Source organism: Globicephala melas, chromosome 11 (assembly GCF_963455315.2).
Source record: "Globicephala melas chromosome 11, mGloMel1.2, whole genome shotgun sequence".
Lineage (NCBI taxonomy): Eukaryota > Metazoa > Chordata > Mammalia > Artiodactyla > Delphinidae > Globicephala > Globicephala melas.
The window spans coordinates 62,721,215-62,744,457 of NC_083324.2; the positions used below are offsets into that span (position 1 = coordinate 62,721,215).

Sequence of the window (23,243 nt, forward strand, 5' to 3'; positions counted from 1 at the left end):
CTGCGCTCCAGAGCACGCAAGCCACAACTACTGAGCCCATGTGCCACAACTACTGAAGCCCACATGCCTAGAACCCATGGTCCGCAACAAGAGTCGCCACCACAATGAGAAGTCCGCACACCGCAAGGAAGAGTAGCCCCCGCTCTCCGCAACTAGAGATAGCCCGCGAGCAGTAACGAAGACCCAAAGCAGCCAAATAATAATTTAATTTTTAAAAAAAGAAACAATGGAGCAAGAAGACGAGTATCAGAAATATATATAAAATTGAAACTTCAGCCTCACAACTTATAAAGCAACAACTAAAGAAAACTACAGTTAGAAGTTGTGTTTTTTGGGTCCCCTGGTGGCGTAGTGGTTGAGAGTCCGCCTGCCGATGCAGGGGACACGGGTTCGTGCCCCGGTCCAGGAGGATCCCACATGCCGCGGAGCGGCTGGGCCCGTGAGCCATGGGCGCTGAGCCTGCGCGTCTGGAGCCTGTGCTCCACAGCGGGAGAGGCCACAACAGCGAGAGGCCCACGTACCGCAAAAAAAAAAAAAAAAAAAAAAAAGTTGTGTTTTTTGCGGGGAACCTCCCTGGCGGTCCAGTGGTTAAGACTGCATTGGAGGCACGGGTTCAATCCCTGGTCAGGGAACTAAGATCCCGCAAGCCAAGGCTCACAGCCAAAAAAGAAGTTGTGTGTTTTTAAAAATTGCAGTTGGAGATTTTAACAAAACCCTCTCAAAATGTGGAAGAGAGAAAAATAAAAAGAGGTCTTGAATAGCAGAACAATCAAGTTATTCAGGCCCCAACAAATAAGAAACTGAAGAACTCTTCCAGATTAAAAATGACTAAAGATATAAGACAACTTGGGAATTCCCTGACTCTGCTTTCGCTGCTGGGGACATAGGTTCAATCCCTGGTTGGGGAACTAAGGTCTCCACAAGTTGTGTGGCCAAATAAATAAATAATTTTTTTTTTAAAAAGGAGATAAGACAACTTACCGAAATGCATGATTCCAGAATGCAGGGCAGAAGGTTGGGGATTGGAGACTACAAGAATCTTTATTGGGAAAATTAGTGAAATTTGAATATGTACTGTGGATTAAATAATAGTATTACAACAAAGTTAAATTTCATGAATATGATAATTCTCCTGTGTTTATATAAAAGAATATCCTTGCTCTTAGGAAATACACTGAAATATTTAGCAGTAAAGGGGCATATGTGTTTCAACTTACTCTAAGATAATTAGGAAAAAACATTAGAGACGGGGCAGAAATAGAGAAAAAGAAAGCAAATATGGAAAAATGTTAAAAACTGTTGAATCTGGACAAAGTGTATACAGGAATTCTTTATACTATTCTTATAACTTTTCTGTAAGTTTGAAATTATTTCAAAATAAAAAGTTTACATTTTTCATAAATAACATTCAAGTTAAAATAAAAGTATAAAGAATAAGTTGAACTGAATAGAAATTAAATCACTACATGTCAAAATGTGTTAGATATAACTAAAGCAGAAATTAGAGAAAATTTTTTACCTTTAACTATACTTATCAGGAAACTAAAAAAATAAAAATAAAAGATGTGAATGTGAGCTAAGCATTCAACTCAAAAGTTAAGTAAAGATGAACAGAACAAACAGAAGGAAATGATAACAATAAGGATAGAGATCAATGAAATAGAGAACTGAAAGCAATAAAAGCACTAATGAAAACAAAAACTGGCCTTTGAAAATATACATATGGACGTTGTTCCAGAAAAAAAGAATGAGGAACAAAATCTGCCCAGCTCATTGTATAGAGGAATTTTTATTGTAAAAATAAATAAGGAAATGTAAGAAAAGCAAATTTTATGTTCATACTTTATAAAAGTAAATATAACACTCTAAGTAAAATATTAACTAAATAAAACCAACTGTTAATATATAACTATAGGATGATCAAATAGGATTTATCCAAAGAATGCAAAGACATTTCACATCAAAAAATCTCTCAATATAATTCACTATATTAGAAGATTAAGAGGGAAAATATATGTGATGAAATAAATCAATGCTGGAAACTATTTTTTTAATTTTAAGTACAACTAAAACCCCCAGGCATTATATATATAAGACAAACATAAGAAGTCTCTGAAAGGTAGAGATAAGAAGGCAGACCATCTAGGATGCCAAGACCTGAGGAATGGCCGCCCCATGCAAGGGAAGATACAACCGGAAGGCAGACATCTGCAAGCCAGGAAAAGAGTTTTTACCAGAAACCAATCATGCTGGCACCCTGATCTCAGACTGCCAGCCTCCTGAACTGTGAGAAAATTAATTTCTGTTGTTTAAGCCACCCAATCTATGGTATTTTGTTATGGCATCTCAAGTAGACAATTACACATACCAATAATTACATTAAATGTAAATAGTCTAAATACATCAATTAAAAGAGATTGGAAGAGTTGATTTTTAAAAGGTGAACCAAAGATATGCTAACTACAAGAAACTCAATTCAAATACAGTCATACCTTGTTTTATTGCACTTCAATTTATTGCACTTTGCAGATTTTTTTTTACTAATTCATGTTTGTGGCAACCTTGCGTCGAGCAAGTCTATCAGCACCATTTTTCCAACAGCATTATTTTTAAACTAAGGTATGTACATTGTTCTGTTAGACATAATGTTATTGCACACTTAATAGACTACAGTACTGTATAAATATAAATTTACATGTGCTGGGAACCAAAAAATTTATGGACTCACTTTATTGCAGTGGTCTAGAACCAAACCCACAATATCTCTGATGTATGCCAGTATAACAATACAGGTAGGTTGAAAGTAACATAGGCAGGGACTTCCCTGGTGGTCCAGTGGTTAAGACGCCATGCTTCAAATGCAGGGGACGTAGGTTCGATCCCAGGTTGGGGAACTAGGATCCCACATGCCACGTTGTGTGGCCAAAAAATTTTAAAATAAATAAAATTAACAAAATTCGAATTGATATATTTTTTTAAAGTAATATTTGCAAATCATGGATCTGATAAGTGGTTAATATCCAGAATCTTTTTTTTTTTAACTTATGTGACACATGTGGGGTGTCTGGTTTATTCAAACAGTCAGAGGTCCCACCAAGGAACAGAAACTGACTAGCTAGGAGCTGTGGGGCCGAACAGGGCAGGGATGTCCAGGTATCAGAAAATAAAAGGAGCTCAGATGAGCAGCCAGAGCCACGTTAGGGCCAGGCGGAGACTCATGGAGCTCAGCCCCACTCATGGCCTCAGCAATATCCAGAATCTATTTTTAAAATTACTACAACTCAACAACAACAAATAAAACCACACAAAAAACAATTGAAAAATGGGCAAAGGACTTGAATAGACACGTCTCTAAAGATGAAATACAAATGGCCCACAAGCCTGCAAAAAGATGTTCAACCTCACTACTCATCAGAGAAGTGCAAATCAAAACCACAATGAAATATCACCATTAGGATGGCTACAATTAAAATAACAACAAAAAAAGCAGGGACTTGAACAGATATTTGCACACCCGTGTTCATAGCAGCACTATATACAATAGTCAAGAGGTGGAAGCAACACAAATGTCCATCAGTGGATGAATGGATAAACAGTATGTTGTATACACATACAATGGGAAATTATTCAGCTTTCAAAAAGGAAGGAAATCCTATCATGTGACAACATGGATGAACTTTAAGAACTTTATGCTAAGTGAAATGTCAGTCACAAAAACACAAATACTGTATGATTACAATTATATGAGGTATCTAAAGCAATCAAATTCAGTAAAACACAGAGAAGCACAGTGGTTACCAGGGGCTGGGGAGAGAGGGACATGGGGAATTGTTGTTTAATATGTACAAAGTTTCAGTTTTGCAAGATGAAGAAATTTTAGCGATTTGTTGAACAAATATGCAACAAGTGAACATGCTTAACACTGAAATGTATACTTAAAAATGGTTAAAATGGTCAATTTTATGTTAAACGTTTTTTACCACAATTTTAAAAAATTGGTTACATTTCTCTGTACCAGAAATAACTGAATTGAAAAAAAAATTACAATAAGATACCAATCACAATCGCAACAAAACCTCTAAAATGTCCAAGAGTTAACCATTCATACCCAGATTACTGTGAAAAAGTGAATTTTAAAAAGCATAATAAGTTCGCTGGTGGCCTAATGGTTAGTAATCCAGGCTTTCACTGCCATGGCCCAGGTTCAATGCCTGGTCAGGGAACTAAGATCCTGCAAGCTTCGCGGTGTGGTGGGAGTGGGGACATAATGAAGAGCAAATAAGTCATTTGAATAAATAAGGACATACCCTCTGCTTTTGCATGGGATGACTTGCTCGTAAAAAGAAATCAATTATCCCCACGTTGCTCTATATATTTAGTATAATCTCAATCAAAATTCGACTTTCATTTTGAGAACTCTATAAACTTACTGTAAACCTTGTAGGGGAAAAAAAGAAAGATTCAGAAAGAGTTACAGAAACTTGGGGCAGGGAGGGGTGGAGAGGGAGAGTGTTCTCCCAGGTCCCCCAGCAGGAAAGTACAAACTTGGTCTTCTCTTGAAACTGAGGTCTTGTCCAAGGCCAAAAAACCCCCCAAGTTTTGCATCTTTCTCCCCCCCACCCCACCCCCCAACCTTGGCTTCTTTCCTTCATATTGTAAATGTGCTGACTGTCCTCCCTCTGCCTTTCGGTCCCGCTCTCTGCACTTCTCCACTGCCCTGGGGCGCTAACCTATATGACATCACAGGCTCCCTGCTCCCTGGCTTTCTCTTGCTTTTAGCCTTGCCCAGAGAGCAGAGGGAAGAGGAGAGTGAGGTCAGGGTTTTTATTCCCTTGGCTCCCTCTCTGCAAGGTCAGCTTAGGCTGGCTGTGTCCCTTGGACTGAAGGGTAGGGCATTGCTACTGGCAAGGCAGGGATTCTACAGGATTTGCCCTGCTCTAGGTTCTGATAACCCCTCCCGTCCCCGGGGAGTAGTGACAGCTCAGCTGCTGCTAGCTCCAGGTCACTGTACTGTCCTCCACCCGCTTCCTTGTAAATAGAGTCTCCTTGAACTATCCTGGTGTAAGTGCCATTCATTTTCCATTGAGGCCTTGATACAATGAAAGTCACTTATTTCTTCATTCCCTGCCCCAGTCCAGTCTGACCAGGGGGCTCATGGGAGCCCCATATGTGATGGAAAAGAGAGGCAGTGTTGGGAGAGCCAGTGAGCCCCTGTCTGGGAGCAGCCTCTTTGAGTTTGGGGCCTTTCCACTCTCTGCAGCCCCTGCGGACTGGTCTGGCCAAGGGGTGGCAGGAAGCACCAAGGAGGAATCCCCCAGGTCCTGCTCCAGGGCAGTTTGAGGACCCTTGGGAATGGCAGGTACTCCATCCACGACCAAGGTGGGGATGGGGTTTGACTCCACCCTCATCTGTCATCTGATTCACCCGGTTTTACTTTGGAAACAGAATTACTTGAGAAGATGATCTAAAAATAATTTCCCTAAATAAACAGTGAGGTTAAATACCAGTCCCTGTCTGTTCCTTTCACATGAATGTGTGCTGAGTAAGGAAGCAAAGAACCTGGAACACAGGAACACGCGTTCCTTCAGGAAAACACCAAGGAGACACCCTCCCGGGATGCATTTGGTATGTTTGGATTTTTTTTTCTTAAACAACAGAGGGAATTCCCTGGCGGTCCAGTGGTTAGGACTCCTCACTTCCACTGCAAGGGGCACAGGTTCCATCCCTGATTGGGAAACTAAGATGCCACATGCTGTGTAGCATGGCCAAAAATTAAAAATAAATAAATAAAAATAAAATAAAACAACAGAAATGTATTCTCTCACAGTTAAGGAGGCCAGAAGTCTGAAATCAAGGTGTTGAGAGGATTGGTTCCTTCTGGAGGCTGTAAAAGAGAATCTGCTTCATGCTTCTCTCCTAGTTTCCAATGGTTGCTGGCGATCCTTGGTGTTCCTTTTTTATTTTATTTTATTTTATTTTATTTTATTTTAAATTTTTATTGGCGTATACTTGATTTACAATGTTGTGTTAGTTTCTGGTGGGGTGCATTTGGTTTTATTACCATCGTCTTCAATGGTCCAAAGAAGAACCTCAAACTTGGGGTCAACACATTTGGCTGAAGTATTGGTATCTGCCCCAAGTGTTGAAGTGCCTGCCCTCATGGTCACAAACGTGTGTCCTTTATGGGTGGAGAGTTGGCCTAGATGACATATTAAGTCAATTCCAGCTTCAAGTTCAGTTTTTAAAACAAGACATTTAAGAGAAGGGCTTCCCTGGTGGCGCAGTGGTTGAGAGTCTGCCTGCCGATGCAGGGGACACGGGTTCTTGCCCCGGTCCGGGAAGATCCCACATGCCGCGGAGCGGCTGGGCCTGTGAGCCATGGCCACTGAGCCTGCGCGTCCGGAGCCTGTGCTCCGCAACGGGAGAGACCACAAGAGTGAGAGACCCGCATACCGCAAAAAAAAAAAAACGAAAAAAAGACATTGAAGGGAGAGAACCAATCGTTGTGCCACTTTGATTAGATATGACACAGAAGCCCAACTCTCTCCCTCTCTCTCTGTCTCTCTCTCACGCACGCGCACGCGCACACACCTTTACTCTCCTCAAACAGTCAGGAGGTGGCGCATCGTTATCCCTCTTCTGCCTTCCTTCCAGGCACCACTCACTCGCCTGTGGAGATCTATGTGACACTTTTTTCCCACTCCCCATCTGGAGGGGGACAGCCTTCCCTATAAACCAAACACCTACGCGATTAGGGCAGAGAAAAGTTTGCACGGGGTCTCCAGAGAGAGACTGGAAGCTCTCTAATTAGCTGACTCTCTCCCTCCTTCCCCAGGCGTCCTGCTACTTTGATTTTCACTGCTGAGACCACACCCAGAGCCTTGGGAAGTACAGCGTCTCCTTCACAAATGGCCAGGCATAGACAAGACCCAAAGCCCCACCCAGACTAGACTAGAATATCAGAAGGAATTAGCTTTGTCAAACAAACAAAAACAAGAACAGCGAATGGAAAAATGAAAATGAAACAATATGGCAAGACTTCAAACAGCAAGTTCTTAAAGAAAGCAGGTAGTGGGGTAGAGGTGATAGATTATTTACATGATATACAAGCTAATTAATTAAATGTTGTATAAAAACTTTTTTTCAATGAAACATAAAACTGATAAAATTTGTAGAGATTAGTTTCTGAGCTTACCTATACGGATCACAGCGCATGGCACTCCACTGCTTCCTACGTTATATGGCCCAGCTCAGAGAATAGCTATTTTGAACTTGTGAGCATTTTCCCCTACCATTGACTTCTTCATGAAACTCCTTCCAGAAGAGATGCCCTGATCACAAGGATCCATCTGGGGAAACTGTGGATATGGTGGAAATCAATTCACTGATTGGACAAACCCTGAGCACCTACTTTTTTTTTTTTTTTTAATTGAAGTATAGTTGATTTACAGTGTTGTATAACTTTCTGCTGTACAGCAAACTGATTCAGTTATACAAATATATACACATTGTTTTTCGTATTATTTTCCATTATGGTTTATCACAGGATACTGAATAGAGTTCCCTGTGCTCTACAGTAGGACCTTATTGTTTATCCATTCTATATATAATAGCTTGCATCTACTAATCCGAAACTCCCAGCCCATCCCTCCCCCTTGGCAACCACAAATCTGTTCTCTGTGTCCATGGGTCTGGTTCTGTTTCATAGATAAGTTCATTTGTGTCATATTTTATTTTATTTTTAATAATTTTATTTATTTATTTTTGGCTGCATTGGGTCTTCGTTGCTGTGCACAGGCTTTCTCTAGTTGCGGCGAGCGGGGGCTACTCTTCATTGTGGTGCGTAGGCTTCTCATTGCGGTGGCTTCTCTTGTTGCGGAGCACGGGCTCTAGGCGCACGGGCTTCAGTAGTTGCGGGACGCGGGCTCTAGAGCGCAGGCTCAGTAGTTGTGGTGCACGAGCTTAGTTGCCCCGTGGCATGTGGGATCTTCCCGGACCAGGGCTCGAACCCGTGTCCCCTGCATTGGCAGGCGGATTCTTAACCACTGCACTACCAGGGAAGTCCCTGTGTCATATTTTAGATTCCATATATAAGCTATATCTTATGGTATTTGTCTTTCTCTTCCTGACTTCCTTCACTTAGTATGATCATCTCTAGGTCCATCCATGTTGCTGCAAATGGCATTATTTTGTTCCTTTTTTATACTTGAGCACCAGCTTGGATATCAAGTCTGTATGCACAGTGCTATCCCCACACTTCTCCAGGCCCCCATCAGCACAGAAACTGTTCAAGGAGGAAGGGTCCCAGCCCCCGTGACCACCCTCCCACCCACCCACACAAACAACCATGGAGACAACAATGCAGGAAGATTCCACACACCGTCTGTCTTCTGACCCCTTCCCCCAGCTCATCAGATTCTGCTCTTATGTGTTCCTACATAGACACCCACACACATGCATCCCTAACCCCTTGTTCTCCCTCCACAATTCTCTGTTAGGCTAAACTCCTCCAATACTTACTTTCATTTCTGGTTCCTTTCGGTTGCCTAGTCTAGTATCTAACTCTCATTCCAAAGACAATGCCACCTGTGTCCAGCAGGTGTCGCCCTTCACTGGGAACGAAGAGCACCTCTCTTCCGCTGTGTGAAATCCAGCCCCCAACGGTGGATCCCCCTTGGGTTTGGGGTGGAAGGGAATGTAAGGGGGGCTCTGAAGAGTGGTGTGCTCGACAGCATGAGGGTCCTCAGAATACAGCAGCCTAGTTACTTCCAACTCAGGTAGACAGACATCCTACAGAGAATTTGCTGTTCAACCTTGGACAAGTTATTTAACCTCTCTGAACCTCACTTTCATCTGTGACTCAGAGGGAGACCATCCTTCCTTACCAGGTGATTGTGGAGAATGAATGAGATACAACATAAATCACTTAGCCCAGTGCCTAGGTCATGATAAGCCCTCGAGTTACGGTCCCTTTCCCACATAGGTTATGGAAGAAAATAACTGCCCAGAACTCAGATCAGGAATTGAGCTCTGCCCCTTGAATACTGACTATCTGAGGGTCTGTGTCAGAGTTGTGATGAGGATCAGATGAAACAATGCATGTAAAGCACCTAGTAGAGCACCTGGCCCAGAAAGTTGTGACTGACATGTCATGAGTGTGGGCTGGCTGTGTGCCAGGTAATGTTCTCAGCCGTTTACAAGTATGAACTCATTTAATCCTCATTAAGATCCCTTATGAGGTCAGAAAACTGTAAACCCCCTCCTATCCCTGACTCTGTGACTCCATCCCCCCACAGTTTATTACCTTCTTATGAATTATCCATCAGGAAACTGTCCCCATTTCTGTCATGTCTAGATGGGAAAATGGGAGGAAACACTGACTCCTCGACTGCAGTAGGAGAGTGAATCAAGCCCAGCCCCTGACTGCCTATAGTCCCTCCTCAGGGCCTCAAGAAAAAGCATGGGAAAAACTGTATTTCCACCAGAGTTTATTCCTCAGAGCCGATCACCAGCGACTCATACCTCTGTGGCACAGGGGGCCCCCAAGAGGGCCTTTGACGTTTCTCCCCAGATTATATTCAGCCCAGATACGTAGCCTTGGGCTCTACCTATGGACAACACCTTGGTTACAGAATATTCCCAGGAGTGAGTTCCCCAAGTTGTAAGGTTTCCATAGCAGGGCCTGGGAAATTCATAGAATCAAATAGAGAAACCATAGGATCCAAGAAAATGTGGACGCTTGGACGGGCTGGAGGAGCACAGCAGCATCCTTAGGAGTTTGAATCTCCTCACGTGGAGAGGAACTTGTAGGATTCTGCCTCTAGGAAATGTGCTGACCTGCAGAAGAAATGAAAACAAGGTAATAAAACTCCAAACCAACTTGACCCCATCGTTTGTCCCTATAACCATCCATGCCAGAGCCTTTAATACAGTGATATGGAAAATTCTAGATCACCAAACACTAAGGAGCCACCTTCAGACACTCCGTTGGGTAGAAGAGAAGGGGGTAGGTGCTCCTCCCTTCTGTTCCTGATCCCAGCAACAGCAGCTTCAATCACATTGTCAGCCCGAGCCTGGTGGAAGCTCACCCCCGCTCCAAATAGCACCATTAGCTGAACCCAACGGTGACTCCCTCTAACCTTCACCCGCTCCAAAGGGCCAGCAGGCAGACAGACCAACAGACACGTTACCTTCTGGATAATTGGACCCTGGGAGGAAAACGTAGCCTAGGAGAAGAAAATATTTGAGTGGAGGACAGTCTTTGTGGATAAAAGTCTCTGGTATTTTTCACAGTCAATGGGGTAGCCATGGGAGAACCAGTCACAAAGAGAAAGTGAACAGAGGGACTTGCCTGGTGGTCCAGTGGTTAAGACTCTGTGCTCCCAATGCAGGGGGCCCGGGTTCGATCCCTGGCCAGGGAACTAGAGACTGCATGCTGCGACTAAGAGTCCGCATGCCGCAACTAAAGATCCCGTATGCCGGAACTAAGACCCAACAAAGCCAAATAAATTTTTCTTTTTTTAATTTTTTAAAGTGAGCAGAGGTTGGGATTGAGAGTTCAGGAGGGTCACTCACCGGAGAAGGCAGCTCTCCGCCAGCTGACCAAACCAAGAGAGAAGATGACGAGGCCCAGGACCAGAGTCACAGCACACGCAAAAACCTTCACTGTCTGCACTGGCGACAGCCCAGGAGCTGCGGAAGTAGAAACTTACTAGAACCAATTTCTCTTGCTCGTTCCCAGAGCAACTTAATTTACTGCGACCTCCAGCTCAGGTTCAAAGGTGCTATATCTGGACCCCAAGGGTCTAGCTCACACCAATCCACGCCCAAGGAAGTGGCCTTTCCTCAAAACCCCCATCCTGTGGGTCTCTACTCCTGTGGTTCCCTGGGGAGCCGCTCTCCCTGAGTTAGTACCCCCGCTTCCAGATCCTCTCTAAGATGATGGAGCCTCTCAAGGCATCCTGTATTCTTCCTTCACCCCGACGGCACCCTTGCTGAGGAATGCAGAGTTCCCCATCCCTCTCTCCATTTGCCTGTGGTGACAATACTTGCTCCCTTGACCACTCTATCCGAGCATTTTCCTATGAAATTGTCTTTCCGCCTTTCCTAACTTCCCAAGGTTTCATTCCATGAGTTATCCAAGTACTTATGTGTCTCCTACCTGCCTACTTCCAGATTTGGGTCCTTCCAGAACCTGTCTCCACCCCCCTCCACAGCCCTCACTTCCTGGAGCTGGCCCTAGTCTGAATCCTGTCCCCTACCAGGATTCCTTTCCTTTAACTACTTCCAATCCCGGGGTTCAAACAATGGTGACTGGCTTTATGCAGTAGCCTCCAAGTGTGTACACCAAAGTGTCTGCCAGCCCTGGCTTCTTCCTCCCTGATAGAGCAGCCCCAATTCAGTACGGCCCCCAGACCGAGAGAGTCCCCTTTCTTCCGTGACCTTCTTTATTTCTCCAACTCCCATTCCTGACCTGACAACAGAATAGCGGAAATCTGAGAATCCTAGAATATTGCATCACAATTTGGGCTTCTGAAAATATGGTTACCAAATCGACATCCTCTTTTCAGGACTCCCCTCCCACCCTCAGACAAGCACATAACACCAACCACAGCACCACAGTCAGGCTCCCCTCCCACCCTCAGACAAGCACATAACACCAACCACAGCACCATAGCAACAGCAACAGTAACTCTTGTCATGCATGCAGGATCTTCCCCAACCAGGGATGGAACCCCGTGACTCCTGCACTGGAAGCTCGGAGTCTTAACCACTGGACAGCCAGGGAAGTCCAACAATAACTAACTCTTTCCGTGTCTGTATCCCCTGGCCCCATCTCTGGTCATGAACCCTCCGTAAGTTCCTCCAGACTCACTCTTTCTGAGCATCTCCCTCTCTCCCCTGTACCGTGGAGGACCTCTCTACATCCCATTCCCTCTGCCAAAATATTGGTGTTCTTTTTACAACCACCCACCTGAAGTAGCTCTCTCTTTTTTTTTTTTTTGGCCACGCTGCACAGCATGTAGGATCTCAGTTTCCCAACCAGGGATGGAACCCGTGTCCCCCGCAGGGGAAGCGCGGAGTCCTAACTTGACCACTAGGGAATGACAGTAGCTCTCTGCTTTAACGCTAATTCCTCCCACCTGCCCCACACTTACTCCAGTCCTGAAGGATGGGTTCAAGAGTGCTAATGTGCTCTACCACACAGGTGTAGGTGTCCCCCAAAGAGGGGGTTATGGCCAAATGGGAGACGGTCTGGTATGTCCAGTCTCCGTTGGGCTGGACGGTCTTATGGGCGCTGCCGTGAGGGAGGACCAGCTGCCCGTTCTTCCTCCACGTGATGGTCACAGCAGCTGGATAGAAGCCCCACACGTAGCAGGCCAGCATCACAGTCTCCCTCGTGTTAAAAGGAGTGGCTTTAACTACTTGCACAGATGGCGGTCCTGCAGAGGAGGAAAAAAGAGTCACGAAGGAGGGCAACATTCTGGCTTTCCCTCCAACCTGGTTTCTTTCCTACTTGAATTCTTCCTGGATTTTGCCCACCGACCTTCCCAACCCCCACCTCATTCCCACACACATCCCTTTGAAAATGAGGAGTTAGAATGTACTCCTGCTTCACTCTTTCTTGGCTCCCATTTCATCACTGCTCCTTCCTTTTTCCTCCAAAATTATATTTGTTCACAATAAGTAGAAGCCAGGGCTGAACTGCAGGCTGTTTCAGAAGTCATTGTATTAATTTCAAGTGCATAAGTGAATTGTCATCCAGAGTTATAGTGGGGGGTTTGCAAAAGTAGGAAAACACCCTTGTCCTCAAATCTCATTGAACAAATTGACTTGATAAAGAAAGCCTTTTTTTTTTTCCTTGAATAGTTTAAGGAAACAAGTCTAACTCAGGACTAACTCTCCTAAATTTGGACGAGGGAATCTAATTCATGAGATCATTCATGTTGCCACCTTTTAATAGTTTACTTTTCTAGGTGACCCGTCCGCTTGCTTGAGTGTTTTTCAAACAAAATATTCAATAAAAATCCAAGATATTGTGTGAAGATGCAGATTCCCGAGCCTGCATCCCTGGCTATTTTCATCCAACAGATCTGTAGCGGTTCTCAAGGGCTTGTGTTTTTAAAAGCACCTTCCCCAGGCGATTCTGAGAAATCACATCTTAAGACACAGTACTCTGTACGATAGAGAACTTCAAGTTTTCTTTTAAAAATCTCAAGTCATTCTCAGTGCAAGTGATTGAGGGTGAGAGAGTTTGCATCAGAATTCCCTGGGAGGTTTTCCAAATATTCCCATGCCTGGGCCTGTCTCAGGCCCGGGACACCAGAACCTGGGCTACAGTGGCGGGAGCATTTTGGGAAAAGCCATTCTGGTAATTCTGACAGTTCAACCCCTGGTTGAACTTGGATCTGCCTCCTGAGATGCCCTAAATTGAAGGAAAACTAGCTTACTCTCCCCGCGATAGCTCCTCACTGGCTCAAACATCACCTCCCCTTTTTCATTCCTGCCCTACCCCTGTCAACCACCTTGTGTCCTCGTAAGGGTCAACCCTCCCTCTTTTTACATCCCAGGTCCTCCGATTTTCTGCTTCTTTCCTGCCCACAGCTCAAACTCCTTGCCGGTGAGGGACCCTTCTTGGGGGTCCTAACTGTGCTTCCTAACCATCCCTCTGCTCCCTTCTCGCCTTACGTGTCCTGTGGGTCAGAGATCTCCAGAAGGGCTGGGTGTGTGTGGCACAGTCCTGCAGCCCGTTGGATAAGCGTTGGATCAGGTTTTCCTTATGGTTGAGGTAATCTGAGAGGTATTTGGCCAAGCCGTTCAGTACCCCAAATTCACAAGGGACCATACTGGCCTGCAGGGGATCCCAGCAGGTCAGCAAATCCTTGTTGAAGGAGATACAATATGTGAACTCTTTTGGAGTCCCATTGTCATCCAGCAGACAGGTGCTTTCCACGTGGGCCACAAAGCCTCCTGCAGGAGCCAGAGAAGGGGGATAGGTCAGAGTCCTCTGCAGGAACCCAAGCCTCAGTTACACCTGGTGAGTGGGGCACAGGTTTCCCGACTGAGGCAGCATCTGCTGACCAAGCTCATGGACCAGAGTCTCTGAGAGTCCCGATTAAGGGCATAGATGGTCCTAGCAGAGAAGTTTCTAGATCCCGTTTCCTCTTTATGTGAGACTAAGCATGGGGACACAAGTAGCCCAAAATTATTTGCATGTTTAAACACAACAATTTACCCAGGATAAGACCTTCAGTAAGGCCAGTGATCGAGTGAGAAAAGGGGTCAAAGGAAAGAGTCAGCCTTGTTCTGTGCTGGACACATTATTAAATATTCGTGCCACATGTATTTCTGAAGCACTCGCTGTGTGCTAGGCACCGTGCTAGGAGCTGGGGATGCAGCATTCAACAGGGCAGATATCGTCTTTGCCCACCTTCCAACAGGAAATGTCTATTACACGAATAATTATACAGCTTAATTACATTAAAATTGCTACACAGAAAAACAACAAGGTCCTACTGTGTAGCACAGGGAACTATAGTCAATAGCCTGGGATAAACCATAATGGAAAAGAATATTAAAAAAGAACGTATACATGTGTATAACTGAGTCACTTTGCTGTACAGCAGAAATTAACACAACATTGTAAATCAACTAAACTTCAATAAAAAAATAAATTTAAAAAATTGCTACAAAGGTACAGTACGAAGTGCTATGGGAGTATGTAATAGGGAGACAGACTAGTTTGGGGTATCCGAATCCAATAACAAAACTGAACACCCTACCCAAAGGGAGCAGAGGAAGGGAGGGTCCTTACCTGCTCCGGTGCAGCCCAGGCTGAGGCCCAGCAGCAGCGGCAGGAGGGCAGTCATGCTCTCCTCGGGGGAGACACAGGGAATCCTGTCCCCTGGAGCAGCTCTTCCAGGGGCCCTGGGTCCTTGCCTGCCCGAGAAGTCCCAGCCTGGGTAGATGATCTCCAAACACTGAGTGGGAATATGGTTATTGCCGGGGCCTTCTCGATGCTCTCTAAATGAGCGATTTGGAGCTACCAAGCCCCTAGATACTATACCTGTTCCTTACCTGATCATCTAACTCAGTGTCCCAAACTGAGAACTGTCAGATTGGCTAGGTAGGCGGGGACAAGTGTAGAGACAAATCGCTGAGCGCATTCGCTCAGCATCATCAGTTACTAGGTAAATCTCACTCTGCCCTGGGCTTTTAAGAACTGGTCTCTTAACTCTCCTAAGGAACAGTCTGTAGGTGGATTTCCCTAGCTCAGTGGAGAGAATAAACCCAATATTCCCAAGATGTATGCAGCCTGGACTGCCCACTGGTTTAACTGTTTCCGCTCAAGGTCCTCCTCAAAGACTGGGGACTAGGTAACCTCTCTTTCTCCTTTAAGGGAAGTTACTTGGGAATTTATCCCTTGATTACATATTCCTTGGTCTGTCCTGTCACCCAGGAAACAGGCGGACAAGGGGCCCTTCTGGGGCATGTGGTAGAGGCAAGGCTGCTAAGGAAGGAGATGTAGGGAGAGTGCAGTTAGCTGGCCTCAAAGCAAGACTGCAGAAGAGAAGCAGTTCCTAAGAGATCAGGGCCACAGCCCTGAAAAATCCCTCCCTGGGCTTCCATTGCTTCATCTGTCCTAGCCCAGATGAGCTTCATTTTCTCCTTTCTGCTTTCCTAAGCCAGAAACCCGAACCCCCTACCCTCTGAAACATCTCAGAGCAGACCGCAGGGCAATACCACTTAACCCCCTTGATAATTAGCTGGTGATGGGCCAATGCCCAAAGCTCACTTGTCTCCCCCAAACTCAAAACTCCCCTATGTGTTTCCCCCACAGGTCCCATCTGTCCTGGGGCAGGTCCCCACATTATGAAGCCACTAGAAAAATGAGATAAAACATCCCTACTTTTCTTCCCCAGGAAAAGACAAATTTTAAATAGCAATTCATTCTCATTGTGAACTATACGATTGATAGATTTTCCCATTACAAATGTAAAACCCTAAATTGGTTTCTCTGTGCTCCCCACTAGGCTTCATGGCTGCCTCTCCTCACCTTGCTTTCTTTTTTAAAAATATTTGTTTATTTTTTTAGCTGCACCAGGTCTTAGTTGCAGCACATGGGATCTTCGTTGCCACATGCGGGACCTTTTTAGTTGCGGCATTCAGGATTTATTTCCCTGATCAGGGATCGAACCCGGGCCCCCTGCACTGGGGGCATGGAGTCTTAACTGCTGCACCACCAGGGAAGTCCAAGCAAGTTTCACCTTGCTTTCTGAAAGCTCTGGAATTTGACTTGATAGTGAGCTAAATAAAAGAGGATTAGGAGGGAAGCCCTTGACACCACATTTACCTGTCCTCCTTCCAAGTCCCTGACCCCCAGAGAATCTGATATTTATGAAGAAAAAAGGAAGAGGGGGAAGCTTACCTCCAAGATGAAAACATACATGAATATCAGGAACAAAAGAGTTGTTTTGTGTAACTAGTTGAGCTTCACTGAAGCTCTGCCCACGTCCTCCCACCACCACCCATACACTCAGCCCCACCTGGGTTATACCGCTACACTTGAACTTCTCTAATGAACCATTAAGGGTTGAATGGGCAGAAAATTGAGGAGGGGGAATGGGCAGAAAATTGAGGAGGGGGAGTGCAAAATTTGTTAAGCTTCTACTTTGTGACAGATACTATGCTAAGTCAATCCTTTACATGCTATCTCATTTAATCTTAAAAGACCTGTTGGGCTTCCCTGCTGGCGCAGTGGTTGAGAGTCCGCCTGCCGATGCAGGGGACACGGGTTCGTGCCCCGGTCCGGGAGGGTCCCACATGCCGCGGAGCAGCTGGGCCCGTGAGCCATGGCCGCTGAGCCTGCACGTCCGGAGCCTGTGCTCCGCAACAGGAGAGGCCCCAACAGTGAGAGGCCCGCGTACCGCAAAAAAAAAAAAAAAAAAAAAAAGACCTGTTAATGGTCCTCATTTTACAGTTTGGAAAACAGGTCCAAAGATTCACACCCAATGTCTCGAGGTACACACACAAACACACACACACTTGAGTGTGCCCACACACTCACTACATCCTGGGACTGAGATGACCCAAGTAAAGGTAACTCGTGGAGGCCTCCGCTGAGAAAAGGAAAAAGGGAAAAGCCACCCCAATCCTTCTGAGTCATCTTTCCGATGCTCAGAATTCCTCCTGCTCTTAGAACTCGTGTCTCTTCCACTTTTTCTTTCGACAGTCTCAAAACTGTGAATTCTCCTACACACACGCTCACTTCCCCCCGTTACGTCTCTCCCCCTCCCTCCAGGTAGGCAGTGAACCTAACCTCAGGAACCAGGTCTTGGGATCCTTTTCAAGGTCCCCAAAGCCCGCCTGGCACAGGAATGCTTTCCACACAGGAGGGCCTGTGTGGCCCTCCGCCAGCTCCCTGAGGCTCGGCAAACTCCCTCTCATGTCTGGCTCTCTGCTTGGGCAGCCAAAGGAGATGTGAAACCTTCCATAGGCAGCTGCAGGAAATGTAGACAATTTCACTTCTCTACTAATGAGAAGACTGAGGGTGCTTTTTAGAATCAAGCTGGACAGAAAAACCCAGAGACCTGTGCTCAGCGAAGTGATTTCTTCCTTCCCCTCTTCCTCCTAACCCTACTTTTTTTGTTGCTGTTGTTGTTACAGACATAGCTCTGTCCCCCACCTCTAGTCAACCCCAAAGAATGTTTCAACTGTCCTGTGCATTGTTGGTGATTGGATAACTATTTATGTAACAACCAGGACTGAAGTTGGGGAACCCCAGGCAGCTTCCCATATGCTGTCCCTCTTTTATGGCCACTACACAAGGGCCCAAAGAGTGAATCCCCTCCTTGCCCGCTGCCTCTTCTGCTAAGCTGGACACCATAGGCCAGAAGTGGACTGACCATGGTGTTTACCTGCAAAGCATTACAGGGACTCCCAAGAGCTAAGAGATGTGGGCTCCGTTTCCACGTCATTCGCTTACAGCTCGGTTGGGGAGTGAGAAGAAACATCTAGAGAGAGAAGAATTTATGTTAATGCAAGTCAGCAATCAGGCCAGTGGACTTAAAAGAGAAAAGAGAAGACATTGTGTGTGTTTGGTGGACAGGAAGTCCTCTCCATTGCGGGGGCCTGGAAGTGGGCTGGATTCGTGTCAGAGAAGAGGAAGGCAGTTGGCATCCCGGTCTTGGCATATAACCACACGAGCTGGGCAATGTTATAAGGTGCTGTTGGGGGTCTAGCAGCTACCTGGACTGACAAAAACAAAAACGAACTGCAATGACATTATTGGCACCTTGTAGGAAGTCAGAAATGTGGTCTTATGCTTTTTCGAGAGTATGGCCATAATAAAAAATCTCTTCTAGGTCCTTCCTAACATCCCTCCCTGTACGTTCACAGGTTCCTCTTCTGGACAGATAGTGTGGTTTTTTTAATATATAAATTTATTTATTTTATATTATTTATTTTTGGCTGCGTTGGGTCTTCATTGCTGCGCATGGGCTTTCTCTAGTTGCGACAAGTGGGGCCTACTCTTTGTTGCGGTGCGCGGGCTTCTCATTGCGGGGGCTTCTCCTTTTTGTGGAGCACGGGCTCTAGACACGTGGACTTCAGTAGTTGCAGCACACGGGCTCCAGTAGTTGCAGCACGTGAGCTCAGTAGTTGTGGCTCATGGGCTCTAGAGTGCAGGCTCAGAAGTTGTGGCGCACAGGCTTAGTTGCTCCGAGGCATGTGGGATCTTCCCGGACCAGGGCTCGAACCCGTGTCCCCTGCGTTGGCAGGCAGATTCTTAACCACTGCACCACCAGGGAAGTCCTGGACAGATGGTTTTAACTCAAGCCTGCATTTTATAAACTCAAAAATTGTTCAACTTGTCCATCACTTGTAATTGAAAACCAAGAGCCTGAGACCACATTCGTGACTTCCTTCAATGTCTTTTCACACTTCTGCATCCTATCAGGATTACATGACTTCCCAGTCTGTCCAACTTCACGCCCACCCACCTCCCACCTCTCCTCTCCTTGCTCTCCTTCTCTGTTAGGATTCACTGCTCTAGACCCTGACCTTTGAGCTACAGTTGCTGTAACTAGTTCAACCTCCTTCCATCCTGCAGCTAGATTACTTGAACTACTAGCAGATATTTTACCTGATTTGCCACCACAACTCTTGAATCATGTTATTACCTCTGCATTTTAACTATGAGAAAATGGAGGCAGAGGGAGGTTAGTGACTGCCCAGCTTTACCCAGATACTAAGTAATAGGTCCATGACTTGATTCTAAATTCTATAGTATAATAATATCTTAATAATCAATTAGAAACTAATTGAAAATGGCCAACCATTTATAATAGGAATTTTAAACCAAATATATTTAGAAATTAACATACAAAAGTATAAAAACTTTCTAGGAAAAAAAAGGAAACTTTATATTAAAGTGCATAAATGAAGACCTTAAGAAGTGAAGAGACATACCATATTCATGGCTGAGGCATCCTCACATAATGAAGAAGTCAGTTTTCCCCCATAGCTCTAACCAACATCATAGCAGAATTTGGGGAGAACTTGACAAGCTGATTCTATAATGTGCATGATAATAAAGTCCATAAGAATCTTAGACAATTTTGATAAAGAAGAGCAAAATGTGGCTTTCTGGGAGGTGAGGTGGCAAAGAAATGGAAACGAGCCCTACCAAATATTAAAACACAAAAAAAGCCCTAATAATTTAAACATGATTAAGTGGACACAAGAACTGACAAGCCAACTGAACTGAATAATCCAGAGACAAATCCATGCATATGGGGGAATTTGGCATAAAATTCCTGGGAATAAATCAAATATTTGATACACGGCATTAAAATCAATTTAGTGTTTGGAGAAAAAGAAAGTTGTAACCATACTCATACCATATGGAAAAACTCCAGATCAATAAAGATCTAACTGTGAAAGGAGAACAATAACTCTAATAGGAAAGCACAGTGAAATATCATATATGGCCAGATATAAGGCAAAGCTTTCTTACCTAAAATTATTCATCAGAAAAGAGAAATTACCTTCTATATAAACCCTTAAGTTTTTTCCTTTCCAAGTTATGGCCACTCTCTCAAAGCTGTTTGGAGAAGATACATTATCCTAAAATGATTTCAGTTAATAAATACATGAGAAACCTCCATACCGTTTTCCACAGTGGCTGCACCAATTTACATTCCTACCAACATTGCATAAGGATTCACCAACAGTATGGAGGTTCTTCAAAAAATTAAAAATAGAACTATTATGTGATCTAGCAATTCCACTTCTGGGTATTTATCCAAAGAAAACAAAAACACTAACTCAAAAAGATACATGTACCCCATTTTCACTGAAGCATTATTTGCTATATTTCTATAGTATAATAATATCTCTATAAATATGGAAACAATCTAATTATCCATCAATGCATAAAGAAATCGTGGTGTATACATACAATGGAATATTATTCAGCCATAAAAAAGAATGAAATCTTGCCATTTGCAAAAACATGGATGGACCTCGAGGGCATTATGGGAAGTGAAATAAGTCAGAGAAAGAAAAATACTGTATAATCCTTCTTATATGTGGAATCTAAAACAAACAAACAAACGGGGACTTCCCCTGGTGGCACGGTGGTTAAGAATCCGCCTGCCAACGCAGGGGACACTGGTCTAAGTCCTGGTCCGGGAAGATCCCACATGCCGCGGAGCAACTAAGCCTGTGGCGCCACAACTACTGAACCTGTGCTCTAGAGCCCGCAAGCCACAACTACTGAGCCCACATGCCACAACTACTGAAGCCCGCGCGCCTAGAGCCTGTGCTCCACGACGAGAGAAGCCACCACAGTGAGAAGCCCACGCACCTCAACGAAGAGTAGCCCCCACGCGCCGCAACTAGAGAAAGCCCGCGTGCAGCAATGAAGACCCAATGCAGCCAAAATTAAATAAATAAATTTATAAACAAACAAACAAGCAAACGCAAACGAAAAAACAACCAAGCTTATAGAAACAGAGAACAGAACAGTTTCGTGGTTGCCAGAGACTGCCAGGGAGGGGTGGGCAGCTAGGAGAAATGAACAAACTGGTTTTGGTGGGTTTTTTAGTTTAAATTAATGGGTTTATTTTTTAAATAAATCAAAGAACTTAGAATCCATTAGCATAATCACAAATAAACACACGAGAATTAGAATAAAAATTGTTTTATGAAATGTGAGAAGTGGAAACAGCAATATGCCTACGTTAAAATATTATGTTATAAAATATGTGATTTTAAATTTGTGAGTTAGTAACTAAATAAAGGCAGTTAGCAAACATTTGACTATTTTCCTATAACTTCTGTACACCTAAAACTTTAAATTTTGAACTTGGTCAAAAATCTTTTAAAATATTCTCATTGAGAAAATGGAGACTCCCCTTATCACTTTATGCTCCAGCAAAAATTGTAACGTTATTGCCTTGGGGTTCGAAAGGATTTCTTGAGGTTATGAAAACACAAACCATATGGGTTTTGACTGTCAAAATGAAATCATTCTATTTGGGGAAAGAACCATATACAAATTTAACTGATGAGCAGCAAAGTGGAAGAAGACACTTGCAGTATTTATACTGACATAGGATTGCTATATAAAATATTTCAGAAACCCCCGTACATTCACAAGAAAAAGCCATATTTAAGATAGATAAAAGATATGAATCAGCAATTCACAGAGAGATAAACCTATAAGACAATGTCCAGCCTCACTAGCAAGGAGAGAAAGGCAAGTTAAGTCCATTCTCAACGTCTGCATCTTTATTCCTGTCCTGCCCCTACGGGGAGGGGGAAGGGTAAGCTGGGATGAAGTGAGAGAGTGGCATGGATTTATATATGCTACCAAATGTAAAATAGATAGTTAGTGGGAAGCAGCCGCATAGCACAGGGAGATCAGCTCTGTGCTTTATAGAGGGGTGGGATAAGGAGGGGTGGGATAAGGAGGGGTGGGATAAGGAGGGTGGGAGGGAGACATAAGAGGGAGGAGATATGGGGATATATGTATATGTATAGCTGATTCACTTTGTTATAAAGCAGAAACTAACACACCATTGTAAAGCAATTATACTCCAATAAAGATGTTAAAAAATAAAAATTTGGGGGCTTCCCTGGTGGCGCAGTGGTTGGGAATCTGCCTGCCGATGCAGGGGACACGGATTCGAGCCCTGGTCTGGGAAGATCCCACGTGCCGCGGAGCAACTGGGCTTGTGAGCCACAACTACTGAGCCTGAGCGTCTGGAGCCTGTGCTTGCAACAAGAGAGGCCACGATAGTGAGAGGCCCGCGCACCGCGATGAAGAGTGGCCCCCGCTTGCCGCAACTGGAGAAAGCCCTCACACAGAAACGAAGACCCAACACAGCCAAAAATAAACAATTTAAAATTAATATCTGCTTAAAAAAATAAAATATTAAAATTAAAAATATTTTTTTAAATTAAAGAAAACAACAACTTGGGACCACTTGACACCCACTGTATCGCCAACATTTGAAAGTCAAATAATTTCAAGTGTTAGTGACAATAAAGGAAAGTGAGAACTACCTTGCTCTGTTGGTGGGAGTGTAAACTGTTTATGATCCCTGAATCATTGAAATTACAAAATAGTTATATGAAAAAAATAACTAACACATAAACCAAGGCAGCATAGCGCTGAGAGCAAGGTCTGGGTTGAGTGTGCCAAGTCTTGGAATTCCCAGTTCAGTCAAGGTCAGTCAGGGCTGGAGTATTAGGAACAGATTCATGGAAGAGGAGGCACTATTTTTTTTTTTTAATTAAAGGGGGGACACCAGACGAGAGAGGGTCTGGAAGGCTTGTTGAGTATTATAAGTGACAGTATTATAGAATGCTTGATAGAGAGCATCTAACCTAAGCCCATCATTTTACAGATGAGGAGTTTGAGGCCCAGAGAGGGGGTGTGACTTGTCTAAGGTCATACAGCATAATAAAAGCAGTTTTGAGACTTCCCTGGTGGTCCAGTGGTTAGGACTCCACGCTTTCACTGCTGAATGCCTGGGTTTAATCCCTTGTTGGGGAAATAAGATCCCACAAGCTGTGCAGGGCAACAAATAAATAAATAAAAGCAGTTTTAAGGCTTGACTGGCAGGAAGTTTCTGGATAAGTTGGAAAATGGAGAGAGAGAAATCAGGAAGAACTAGAAAGCAATGGGACAGATGTAGAATGGTAAAGTGAAAAGAAAAGAAAAACATCTCAAA

The 23,243-nt window shown here is 44.3% G+C and overlaps 1 protein-coding gene across 6 annotated transcripts; it reads right to left on the reverse strand.

Moving 5' to 3' along the window:
* Positions 1-9,488: 9,488 nt before the first annotated feature.
* On the reverse strand, positions 9,489-15,089 carry LOC115844159 (HLA class II histocompatibility antigen, DM beta chain). 6 transcript variants are annotated; one of them, XR_011377858.1, is made up of 6 exons: positions 14,816-15,089; positions 13,690-13,971; positions 12,159-12,443; positions 10,576-10,692; positions 10,191-10,484; positions 9,489-9,837 (listed from the first exon to the last, which is right to left on the reverse strand). XR_011377858.1 is itself a non-coding variant. In XM_030840997.3 (6 exons), the coding sequence occupies exons 1-6, from the start codon at positions 14,868-14,870 to the stop codon at positions 9,821-9,823; spliced, it is 792 nt and encodes a 263-aa protein (XP_030696857.1). In that variant the 5' UTR covers positions 14,871-15,089; the 3' UTR covers positions 9,489-9,820. The 6 variants fall into 6 exon arrangements, 5 of the variants coding, with proteins under 5 accessions (XP_030696857.1, XP_060163559.1, XP_030696858.1 ...); XM_030840997.3 differs by having other exon boundaries at positions 10,191-10,226; XM_060307576.2 differs by having other exon boundaries at positions 10,140-10,226.
* Between the last annotated feature and the right edge of the window lie 8,154 nt (positions 15,090-23,243).

What these genes read in the sequence shown, in the direction of transcription:
- LOC115844159 (XM_070046791.1), bottom strand. Translation starts at nt 14,870, where the DNA reads ATGACTGCCCTCCTGCCGCTGCTGCTGGGCCTCAGCCTGGGCTGCACC. An exon ending in CCTGGGCTGCACCGGAGCAG is followed by an intron (nt 13,972 to 14,815) that starts GTAAGGACCCTC and finishes TGGCTCCTGCAG; the next exon opens with GAGGCTTTGTGGCCCACGTG. An exon ending in ACCCATCCTTCAGGACTGGA is followed by an intron (nt 10,693 to 12,158) that starts GTAAGTGTGGGG and finishes CTACTTCCGCAG; the next exon opens with CTCCTGGGCTGTCGCCAGTG.